At 40.6% G+C, this 12952-nt stretch overlaps 1 protein-coding gene across 1 annotated transcript in view; it reads left to right on the top strand.

Annotated features, from left to right (window-relative positions):
* Positions 1-12952, top strand: part of LOC124265896 — a 124597-nt gene that overhangs the window by 97522 nt on the left and 14123 nt on the right. The window contains 14 exon segments of the mRNA XM_046700748.1: positions 91-239; positions 2585-2726; positions 2891-2994; positions 3351-3554; positions 4154-4328; positions 5275-5546; positions 5944-6099; positions 6550-6775; positions 7603-7763; positions 8718-9038; positions 9793-9961; positions 10592-10794; positions 11431-11608; positions 12468-12641. Coding sequence (XP_046556704.1) covers positions 91-239; positions 2585-2726; positions 2891-2994; positions 3351-3554; positions 4154-4328; positions 5275-5546; positions 5944-6099; positions 6550-6775; positions 7603-7763; positions 8718-9038; positions 9793-9961; positions 10592-10794; positions 11431-11608; positions 12468-12641 — 2634 coding nt within the window.

The raw sequence follows: 12952 nt of genomic DNA, 5'->3' as shown, positions 1-12952 counted from the left end.
TCGCTCACTAACACATGTGTTGTGAGACGGGGGCATCCAGATGTGATAGTATTGACTTGACTGACAGCTGTTTCCTTGTTTCTTCTTCAGCTGGGACTATAGAAATGAAGAACTATGTTAATATCAACACAATGCTGGAGATACCATGGGACGGGTTCGAATCCAAGATCGGAATGATGATGTACTACGTGGCTTTGTCCAACCACACCAACGCCATGGAATACAAGTGTGGACAATTTGTGAGTGGTGATAGCAGCTCTGTCACATGTATTTAGTAAAACAATCGTGTGAGAAATCACCGTTCAATCACAATAAATCTATCTGATAGTGGCTCTGGCACATGTATTTAGTAAAACAATCGTGTGAGAAATCACCGTTCAATCACGATAAATCTATCTGATAGTGACTGTCACATGTATTTAGTAAAACAATAGTGTAAGAAATCACCATTCAATCACAATAAATCTCTCGGTTTGCAATGTCGTCAAAGTTCGAAATTTCTGATAATTTATGTATTTATACTACTGACACTTTGCTAAGGATCACAAAAATTCCCAAATTTACTTAAACATTGATTTAGAATTTGAAATTGTATCCATTTAAAACTGGATAAATAATAATATGGTAACCCGTCTATAAGCAAACAGCCACTTTAATCTAACCTTATGCACTTGATACATGAGTAACCTTAAAAATGGTTTTCTTGGCACCAATCAACCATTTTGCAAATCATGGAATGAGTCATTGACAAGTACACAACACCTGTCAATAGCAGGTATGGGATCCAAAAGATGCAGTGACATACTGAAACCAAGGATCCATGCTTACAATAAGCTTAGATATTTAAATAAACTTGACCCCACATCATAGTTTTCTGTTGAATTCCTGATTTGATCCTTAGCAAAGTGTGAGTAGTATATATTCAGCATCGTATGTACTCCTCAAAAGAGGTTATTGGCCTTGACATGAGAGGTTAACTATTGTAATAACTGAACATCTGTAACATATAATGATAACAATAATTATACACTCAATCAAATTAGCATCCTGAGTGCAAAAATCACAGTGTCAATTATAAGCTTAGGCACCTTTTTGGTGCATCTAGTTTTACCAGCTAATCCTGTTAACAGTCCGATAGGAAGAGTAAGTTCCCCAACTCCCTTTGGGTGTGAAAAGAACTAACTGATGTAAATCAGCTTGGATCTCTGATCTGTTCTTGTTCTAGGCAGAGATCATATAAGATGGTGATGATGGTTAATGATGAACTGTTGGGGTCCCTCTATTATATGGCCTCTGGTCTAGGGTTGATTTCTAATCTAGAGGCATACTGAACAGTGTTGATTTGTGATTTGATAACATTCACTCAGTCACTAAGGGAACTGAACTTTGCATTGTATGTTTCTCGGCAAATTTTGTTCAAATCTTTAGCTGGGACACAGGGGGCCCAGTAGTCTTAGGTGCCTCAATATGAGGTGCAGAGTTGCCTCCCTTGGGCACATTTGCAACCAATGATTGTTGGTTTGATTCACCATGATTCACCTGGTAGAGCTCAGGGACGCGTTGTTTAGCCGATACGCTGTGCAGCGCTGCGCTTCTATTGGCTGAACAACGCCTCGCTGCATACATCGCAGCGCCGCAGCGCTTCGGCGTGCAGCGACTGAGAGAGGTGCTTCACTGCGTAAGCGAGCGACATTCAAAATGGCGTCACGGCATGTCATTCTGCAAGGTAACAGAGAAAACTTGTCTGCTCTTCTGTGACCAATAGGGACAAGTTTTTAATGTTGAGCATATAATTCAAAATCATTGCATGGAATATCTTCTGCAGCTTCGTGTGCCAAAAGTGTGGTTAGTATCGGTGATGTGTTTATATTGGACGACGCCATATTGAATGAAGCGCTCACACAGCAGTTCGTTGCACGGGAAAGCAGGCAGCGTAGCGCAGCGAAGCTTGCAAACTTTTGCTGAACAACGCGCCCCAGGTCACAAGTCAGTTGAAGTTAAGCAACGTTAGGCGCTGAGAGTCCTTCAATGGGTGACCGTGTTTGGCAGCTTGACTCCTGAGGGTTTCCTGGACTTCAGTCCTCCCTACAATGAAGCACATGTGATGCAATGTACATGTGGTCTCACCTTAGGCTTGTGAGTTTGTTCAAAATTGCCTCTGTTCACCCAGCAGAAAATGGGTACCTGGTGGGATAAGTCATGTGACCATAACCTTCTAGAGCCTCACAGGCAGCTTGGGTTATCGGGGGTAATAATGTGTCAGTGCCAAGAGCATGCTTACGAATGTGGATATGTGGACATTATTGATATACACTATTATTATTATTATCATTATTCCAGGTTTGTTGGCACCAAAATCATGGTTTTCACAAGTGGCCATGGTAAATGTGTAACACATCACCTGGGGCTTTCTTCACACATCAGGCTGACTTGTGATATAATTGGAATAATGTTCAAAGCAGCATTGGACACAACTTACTCACTCACTCACTTCACATAAGTCAACAACTAAAGGAACTCAATATGTAATATTTCATTTTCATATAGAACAATTTGTTATGATAACTTTTGTGATTTGTTGCAGACGGAGCGCGGATCTATGACTGATGAGACAAGGTCGTCTTTGTTTAATGTTATCGACATCCAGAATGTGGGCACGGATACCTACAAGAAATTTGACAATTTGACTCTGGCACAGAATGGCGAATATTACGCATGGGTCATTGGTAAGTCTCACTTGTGTAAAATATTGTTCCATTTTTTTCTACAATTATTTTTTTAAACCCACACTTTAAAAACGACTGCTGCATCAAACGTGCTTCAATATTTTTGTGTAATTGACATTTATATTTCTGCAATCCTTGTATGGAATAACTGAAATGCGCTCCAGGTGCTGACAAGGCCGGTGAGTGCAACATGACGTACCACAGATTCAGGGTGGACATCACACCACCAACACAAGGCAAGATCAGAACAGGGCCCTACTATGATCTGGTAAGCAGGATTGCTAAGTAAAGTTATATAATTGGTAAACATCAAGATATTATTCTCAAGAACTGATTATTTTAACTACAGTATGTTATATTAGACGGTGATACATGGAATTGAGTTAAGTTTGTTATTTCACGTGTTTCAACTGAAACATGTTTTCTTATCCTGACTCATGCTATATGCTATCTCCCTTCAAATCATGAGTCAGGATAAGTATACAATATCAATTTTATCATAAAAATTATATTTTGCTTTATAACCTATGACCTCCATCAAAATGGTTTCTTTTCAATTGTTCAACTTGATATTGCATGAATATTGCTAAAAGCAGCGAACTCACTCACTCACTTGTATTTTAGGTGGCCAGTTACGCCGCCAGCAGCCGAAGTCTCCAAGCCCACTGGAAGGACTACAGAGATGAGGAGTCTGGGCTGCGATGCTACCACGTGTCCTTGCTGAGGCGTGCGACCTGTCAAGATGGCGCAGTGGAGGAGGTGGTGGTGCCAAGCATTGAGATAGAAGCAGAGTACAACTCCTACAAATTCATAGATATCAACATGGAGGTCAGTGGTGATTCTTACATGATTATGGGGGCGGTGGGGTAGCCTTGTGGTTAAAGTGTTCATGCATCACGATGAAGACCCGGACTCGATTTCCTTCATGGGTACAATTTCTGAAGCCCATTTCTGGTATCCCTGCCGTGATGTTGCTGGAATATTGCTAAATGCGGCATAAAACCAGACTCACTCACTCACTTACATGATTATGACCATGACATTTCTGCAGCGCAGGGGTGGTGGGGTAGCCAAGAGGTTAAAGTGTTCACTCATCACAATGAAGATCAGGGTTGATTCCCTTCATGGGTGCAAATATTTGCAAAGTTTATTTCTGGTGCCCCGAACGTGATGTTGCTGGATTATTGCTAAAAGTGGTGCAAAACCTAACTCACTCACTCACTCACAGTATTGAAAGTGCTCTGGAGTGCATGTTACATAATCAGTCAACCTTGCCCCATTATGTCCAATGAATGGAAAATCATCCACACCATGATCACCATCACATCACATCACCATAACAATTTTTATTTACAAGAATGGAATAGTACTCATGTTAGGTATTATATTTCTGTCCTGTAGCCTGCCTTCTGTTGTTTGTTAAACAGAGGGACACCCCATACATAGTCCGACTGATGACTGAGAACAACGCAGGACTGAGGAGTATAACTGACTCCCCTCCAGCTCTGTACGACAACTCCGCCCCCACCCCAGGGAGAATCGTGGATGGAGTGGACTTCACAAAGGATATCAGCTGGATCGGAACTTCTAGTGAGGTTAAAGGTCAGTTGAATACACATCAAGGTAAAAGAATGTATGTTTTATGTCACCATACATAAGATCGAGCAGGATGGTTTTAACAGAGAAGTGGTGTTTATATTTTAAAAAATATGTTAAAATCAGTTTTGAAAATAACAGGGACAGTGAGCTGAGCATGCATATCATCAGGCCCAAAATATTTCTCCACTTAAAGCTTGAGCCATTTATGCACCATCCTAGCTCAGCCCTATCATGGTGATTCCATGTTGGAATAGAACCCAGTAACCTATACAATACCAATCACTAGATTTTTAGGTGCAGACTATTAGGGACCGTTCATAATTTATGGCTAGTGGGGGCGATGATGATTTTTATAGAGAAGCATGTACAATGTGAATGACCCCCCTAAAATGTATGTACAAAGTAAGTCACACACACCCCCACACCCCCATATGCATAATTTTCTAATATTTAAAAGTACAAAATTGCTGAAACACCATACACACACACACACACACACACCCAGTGCATGTGTACAAAATTGATGAACCCTTCCCCCCCACCCACCTCCCATGAACAAAATGGGTGAACCCCTCAAAATCATCATCACCCCCACTAGCCATAAATACTGAACGGCCACTTTCATAGCTGGAATATTGCTGAGTGCAGCATTAAAGAACAATACACATACAATCACAGAAGACGTCACTATCAAGTTGCAATATTACACTGGGTCAACAATAATACCATAATACCAGTTGTTCTCAAGAATTTAGTCCAGTTCATAGCATTTGAAATGGAAAATAGAGGAGAACAACATGAACTATTTTCTCACGAACCTCCATGATGTGAATGCTGGCAAACTTGATCTCCAGATTACACTCAGCTCTCTTCTTGACTCATGAAGACTGTATTAATGCATCGTTGAAACAAATCAGCAGTACTTGAACCTACATTAACTGTTTTCCAGGAACATTCCTGCACCATCCAGTGCCTGACACGTCTGCCTGTCCAGTCCGACCAATCAAATTCAATGATGCAGGATGGAAATTCTTCGAATCGAACCGGAACTTCGACAGCCATAACACCAGTTTGAGCTTAACCTACAGCGCTGCCTATGTCCAACGCACTACCAGTGGCGACTCCATGGACATTAAACTTACCAGAGACACCAAGAAAGATGCCATGATGTCTGGAACCTACTTTAGAGATGCTGACCTCGTCAATGGAGGAGAGTATGAGGTGCATAACTCAATTCAGTTTCTGATATTCAGATGGTACAATTTTTCAGCCTTTATTTTAGATACGTCTTGTTAAGATTAATGTACATGTTGAAATGTTGAAGCTAACATCATAGGAAAATTCATGGTGATGCAGATTGTAGGTTGTAGAATTCTTCAACACTAACAGGGTGCACCTCTGTTCGCAGAATGGCGATGCCTTCCATACTACGCCACTGGTGCCTTCCTGTTAAATAATAGCAATGGTGGGGTGTTTCAAGATTTTAATGTGTTGGATAAAAATACAGTGGAAACAAATGCCTTTGCTCCTTCACTGAGAGTTTCCTACACAGTACCTGCATATAATAAGTTTATATCTGTGAGGGATGTGATAATAACGAAAGTGACATTTCTTGCAGTTTTCTATCAAGTCGGCAAAAGGTGACGGCAAGGTTGTGACCAGCGTTCTGTTCTGGGACGGGCCTGAAGACTACATCATTGACTACGACTACACCCCTGTGCCACCATGGGAGGACAGCAACTGCGCCTGCTGCTTTGTCGACCCAATTCCAACTGTAAGACAACTTCGTGATAACAAGAGCAGTAGTTGGAATGGAATCATTCAAACTTAAGTTGTAAAATTTGGGTAGTGAAGGGTAGTCCAATTTATGGAATTAGAAAGTAGGAGAACTGCGTGTTATCGCCATCAGAACCCACCATGTGGGGAATCGAACCCAGGTCTTCAGAGTGATGAGCAAATGCCTTAACCACTAGGCTACCCCACCTCCTTTGAAGATCCAGTTAGAATTTTGGTCCTTTCACTAATCTACATTGGATCAGTTGTGAATAAAATGTTGCCTTACAAACATCACTGGCCATTATCTGCTCCAAATACACCACCAACATTGTGTTATTGTTGATCAGTCTTAACTTTAAAGGGTGTCAAGTTGTTTGGTTTATCTTATCTTATAATGTTTTTTTAAGGAATATTAATTGATTATCATATGTCTGTTTTTCTCAACCAGAGCTGCAAGTGCAACTGTACCGTGTACAAAAAAGTGAAAGAAATCAACAGGAGCCTGTCAAAACGATCCATCGTTGGTGACGACCCTGCTGTAGAGTATGAAGTGGTCAAGTTGACGAAGGAGGAGAAGGAAGCCTTAAGGAAGACAGACTCCATCACAGATGGCGCTGAAGTAGCTCAAATAAAGAGGGAGCCAAGAAGTTCCTGTGGGCTTCAGATATTTGCTGGTGAGTCAATAACAATATTGACAAACATTATGGATAACAACATCTCTTATTTTGTGAGTGAGACTTTTTGATACTTGTTTCGATGTTTCAGTTGTGTAGATCGTTACTCATACTGTTGATCAGTAGAGTGAGTGAGTGAGTTTAGTTTTACGCCGCATTCAGCAATATTCCAGCTATATGGCGGCGGTCTGTAAATAATCGAGTCTGGACCAGACAATCCAGTGATCAACAGCATGAGCATCGATCTGCGCAATTGGGAACGAATGATGTGTCAACCAAGTCAGCGAGCCTGACCACCCGATCCTGTTAGTCGCCTCTTATGACAAGCATAGTCGCCTTTTGTGGCAAGCATGGGTTGCTGAAGACCTATTCTACCCCGGATCTTCACGGGTCGTTGATCAGTAGATTGTCTGGTCCAGACTCAATGTGGCATTATTCCCCAAATAGCTTGGGGGTTTGCACATAAAATCAATCAGTGGTTTGTATGGTTCAGGCTCAATTGTTTACAGGCTGCTGGAAAATTGCTGAGTGTGATGTTAAAAATCAAACAACCAATTCATGTGTTGATGAGGACATGATGTTCCCAATGTTCAATCGATATATCAAACATGCTATCTTAAAAGTCACCTGCCTCCTTCAAATTGAACTGAAAGTGATACCATTATGTAAGAATGATATTTACAAGAACATTAAGCTTACATAAATGTGAATTATAACCTACATCAAACAACAAAAACTCAGAGAAGAAATCAGTATCTTCAGTGTGTGTGTGATTGATATAAATGTGATGCGTCTTCAGTGTTTTATTCTCTGTTCTGTCCCCAAAGGTGGAGATAAACCAGGAAGACTAGTTGCATGGTGCAGCTATGCTGATCTTTTGAATATACCAATGGTGGATGTGCGAGATCTCAATATAGACCCATCGGCCTCATACCATGCCTACAGCATCAACTTCTTCATACAGAGACCAGAAGCTCGGGACTCTGAGGTAAGCTTTGTCAATTCTTCACTCACAATAAAGTTGATTGCGGGACTCAGTTGGCACTGACCATTGAGCAGTCACAGTTGGGAAGGTTTGTTCCGCAGTGCCACTCAGATTTTTAGAAAATAATACAGACAAATTGACAGATCTGAAACTTTAAAAAAATATATAAAGAACTCCTTCTACCTCTTTCAGAGTACCTCTGCATCAATTGTGTTGCCAAGTTTAAATGGTTAGATAATTTAAGAATTGGATCGATTGGTTCAGATACCAGATTTGCTTTGGTTATGATAGTTGGTTTGTCAGAACCATACCTGTGCATTTGAGTTTCACCAAAGCTGAGACTGCATCACTTTGGGCTTCCTCACTCGTGAAGCTTTAAGCTGACATGCCATGCCATGTTGACTGAGTGACAGAAAGGCTTTCACCTGGATGTAGAAGAAATCATTGTTCCTGATCTTGAATCTGTCTCATATTCTCCTCCATCATGATCACGATTTGTCAGCCTCTGTACCAGGACCCGTGAAAATCCGTGTTAGAATTGATCTTCAGTTACCCATGCTTGTCGTAAGAGGCGACTATTGGGTCGGGTGGACATGCTCGCCGACATGGTTGACACATGGCATTGTATCCCAATTGCATAGATCAATGCTCACGCTGTTGATTATGACTCAATTATTTACCGACCGCCACCGTTTAGCTGGAATATTGCGGTGGTAATTAACAAACAAACACTTTTGGACCAGTTTCACCACATACGTAGTAAGGTTTAGACTTACCTTCCATGTCAGGGCACCATTGCACAAAGTGTACTTAGTGTTAACGTGATCCTAAATCCCATACACTTGACATCCGAAAGTCATTGCACAAAGATTGTTTGGTACAATGGCAACCTGGCTGTAACAACCACAGAGAGTATTTACATAAAAACTGACTCACTACTGTATCTATATTCAACAGCTTACATGGTGCATGACAGTCCACATGGATGGGGAGTTAATATCGGAACAATGTGGCATCCCCCATCTTTCCCCCCAAACTAAACTCTACATGGGCGTATGGAACCACAAGAATTACCTTCCCGAAACCGGCAGAGATGCGGAGGGAAAGATTAAAGTGTGGAGCACAGAGGCTTCTTTCCGAGATCTCGTCATGCCGCCGGAGAAAAACAAGCTGTGTCGCTATGGTGACCCTTTCAAGGGAGGCAATAATGCCATCATTCGATATGAGGCTGCTATAGGATCTGCCACTGGGTTATCAAACATGGTGGACTTTCAACCGGTAAGATTTGAAATACGTTGTAACACAAACTTTTAAGCCCTGATTGTTAATTAATATGGGTTATTATTATTATTATTATTATGAGTGTGTGAGTGAGTTTAGTTTTTACACCACTTTTAGCAATATTACAGCAATATCATAGCAGGAAACCGCAGAAATGAGCAAGTACAGCTTTAACCACAAGGCTACCCCTCCACCAGCTGATTATTATGAATAAACAATATGTAGGGATTATGTTGATTTCTATCTGATCCCTTAATTGAATATTATAGCTTGAGCATGTTAAACATGTTTTATATCAAACGTGCATGCTATGACATCTCCATCATTAATGAGGTCACTACCAACTGAGCAGATCGATTATCATGCTGTTCATCACCTGATTGTCTGGTCCAGACTTCATTATTCACAGACTGATGTCATATAGCTGGAATATTGCTGAGTGCAGATGTAATCAACAAGCAAAACACTACACCTCATAATGTTGCATTGTAGCAAAGGGTCAACTAAATAATTGTCATTGTAGACATCTTGAAAATACACTTTGTGCTGTTAAATAAAGTACAATTTTTATACAAACTTTCTTTTGTTCAGACTGCTTGCTGTATGTTTAAGTGGAAATGGGTGTAACAAACTCTGGTTATTTGAACTAAACTTAGTGGTCCCTTTGAGTTCATGATAACAGTAGTTTACTCAATAAGAATGATCCATTTGTCTTATCTCTTGCATATTGCATGATATTTCATGAATTTAGGTACACACTCCCTGCATCCCATGTCTGAAGCCATGTGACGTGTACACCTGTGACAACGTCTGTGACAGCTCCACCACCAGCCAAGTGATCATCTCCCTCACCAACCTCACTCTCACAGAAACATCCCTTATTGATAATGAGTTCAAACCAGTCATTCACTACCTAACAGGTAAGAGATGCATTGTACTTCAATTGTCAAGGAGTTGTCAGTTTTACCTAGTTCTGAAATGCTGTCCGTAAAATATGACCCCATCCTACTGTCCCAACACCACCCAGTCTTGTTGCCACCACCCATCCACACATCCCTCTTATTATGAAAGACTAGTTTTGCATGACCCAATGGATTTTTTTTAATTTTTGATATGCATAACAACTGTTTCTTGTCTTGCTTAGGCCAGACCAATTGTATTTCTTGTTTTACGCACCCGCCCGCCGGTCGTGTTTTTTCAAAAATAAGAAAAAATATAAAAATTAATTTTCCCCGCTCAAAAAATATAATTTTAATATTTTTATTGGCTAAAAATGTAAATGTGCAAGAAAATGTATTTAGATTGTTTTTTGCCCCATATGCACTCCATAACTTGCCAGAAGTAAAATACTTTTAGCATTTATAAGGAATATTACTCTGACTGGTGATTTTTGTTTTATTTATTTTTTCCTCCTGCCTCAAGGTTTTCTGACAACAAAAATCTGTAAAACAAGAAATAAATTTGGTCTGGCCTAAGGATATTTTAGCAGTTATGTACTGTCTATTTTTCCAAATACCCTTTCTTTGAATTCTGACATCCTCTTGTTGCAGTGAAGGCAGTGTTAGGTTCTGGGGCATCTGCCATTGCCTCATCGGATGGTTTCTATGTTGACACCACGCCGCCGGTCTTTGAGGAGGATGTATTCTTATACTTTGACGTATCTCAGGGCGAGTTCACCCCTGTGAGGTACCAAGGGTCAAATGACACAATCAAAGCTGTGTGGAAGTGTAGTGACAATACGAGTGAAGTCGTGGTAAGTTTTTCCCATCTGATCCTCACTTTATATTATATTTCCCCAAATAATTGTAATGGGGTTAAAATCAGGACATGTGAATAATTCCGCACTTTCTACCTGGTATGATACTTGGTGATTGTACTTGGTATTTTACCTGGTATTGTACTTGGTATTTCACCTGGTTTTGTACTTGCTATTGTATCTGGTATGGTACTTGGTATTGTACCTGGTATTGTACTTTGTTTATCATATGGAGTGTTGTGACCAACATTTACAGTAGTTATCTTTGAGCAATAAACTTGTAGCATTAAATCTCTTATGTTTATGGTTAGATTAACACATACTCTCCACCTAAAGTAGGGGATCAAGAAATGTAATTGTAATGATCAGTCATCAGAAAATGTATCATCTTTGAAAAGTGTCTCTCAAAGATGGAACCTTTAAGAAATCACCTGAAACAAATGGTAGAGGGTCTTTTAGTGGATACTTCATTAAGAATCAAGAAATGTAATTGTAATGATCAGTCATCAGAAAATGTATCATCTTTGAAAAGTGTCTCTCAAAGATGGAACCTTTAAGAAATCACCTGAAACAAATGGTAGAGGGTCTTTTAGTGGATACTTCATTCACAGTTCCTCTGCTGTATTTTTCTAGGATTACCAATGGTCTATTGGAACCACACCAGGCGGAACTGACATCATGGAAGCGACCTCTAGTGGGGAAAATCCTGGTGCCATCAAGAGTGGTCTCACCCTGGAACATAACACAACATACTACATCTCTATCAACTGTACAAACGGAGGTGGACTGAAGACAAATTACATAGACACAAGGGGTAATAATATTTTCTTTTTTAGTACAGTAGATGTGTATAGACATAGATTACCACAGGTACTAGGAACAGAATAAGACCCAAGTTACCCATGTTTATAATGAGAGCTGTCTAATGACAATCAGGTGGCTACTTTGCAGTACTTTGTGGGTTTTGGGTTGACGGTTGCAGTATCTGGCCTGATCTCAGTAGAAACCTTAAGTTGAGTGAGTGAGTGAGTTGGGTTTTGCACTGCTTTTGTAGCAATATTTCATCAATATCACAAAAGGGACACCAGAAATGGGCTTAAGACATTGCACCCATGTGGGAATCAAACCTGGGTCTTCAGCAATGATGAGTCAACATTTTTACCACTAGGCTACCCCACTGCCCATTCAGTCAAATTCCAAGTCAGAAACTAAATGGGGGTAGAGTTGTTCCAGTGTTCAGTATTTTAAGGGGGGGCATGAGGTAGCCTAGTGGTTAGAGTGTTCATTAATCACACAGAAGACCTAAGATCCATTCCTAACATTGGTTACATGTATGAAACTCTTCTTGGTGTTCCCTGCCATGGTGTAGCTGGAATAATGCTAAAAGAGGCATAAAACCATACTAAGTCCCTCACTTACTGCCTGAAGGAATTCGAGGTTGTGGCACCTTGGCATACCACAATTCTGTGATTGTGGGTTTGAGTCCAGGGTCACCTTGTTAATGTTTCTAGGCTTGTTAGCACCATGGCTAAAGTGGTAAATGTATGAGCTTCATCTCATGTGTTGTCCCAGATCACATTGACAAATGGTGATTAAATGTCCTTAATACTGTCTCACACAACACAAAAATCTCCTCAGAATGTGTTTCAATGATCATGTTATGTTCCCTGAAGGTGTGACAGTTCTTCTTGAGCCTCCACCTGCTGAAGATGTCAACATGACAATAGAGGGCGCTGAGTCCCTGGGTGACACAGTCGTGCCACCCAACTCTTTGAAAACCCAGGACCAGAACTCTGTCAGCGCGTCATGGACCGTCAGTCCGGATGAATCTGTGAGGCGATATGGTGAGTCGGATACTGTGTCCAGTCTTGTATTTAGCATTGTTTTTCTGTCATACCATTCCACGCTATCAGATTACTAATGAAGTTAGAGCTGCTGACACAGACAATCCTCAACCTCTATGTGTAGCTGTAAAAGTAGAGTGGTGTTAATAATGAGATACATATATAACGTAGCGTGTAATGACTGATGGATCGATTGGTTTAACGCAGCAATATTCCAGCTATATGGCAGCGGTCTGTAAGTAATAGAATCTGGACCAAACAATCCAGTGATCAACAGCATGAGCATCGATCTACGCAATTGGGATACGATG

This window comes from Haliotis rubra, unplaced genomic scaffold, assembly GCF_003918875.1.
Source record: "Haliotis rubra isolate DU_JTF1 unplaced genomic scaffold, ASM391887v1 Scf122, whole genome shotgun sequence".
Classification (NCBI taxonomy): Eukaryota; Metazoa; Mollusca; class Gastropoda; order Lepetellida; family Haliotidae; genus Haliotis; species Haliotis rubra.
The sequence above is the reverse complement of the archived record's forward strand: the minus strand, read 5'-3'. Positions and strand labels throughout refer to the sequence as shown.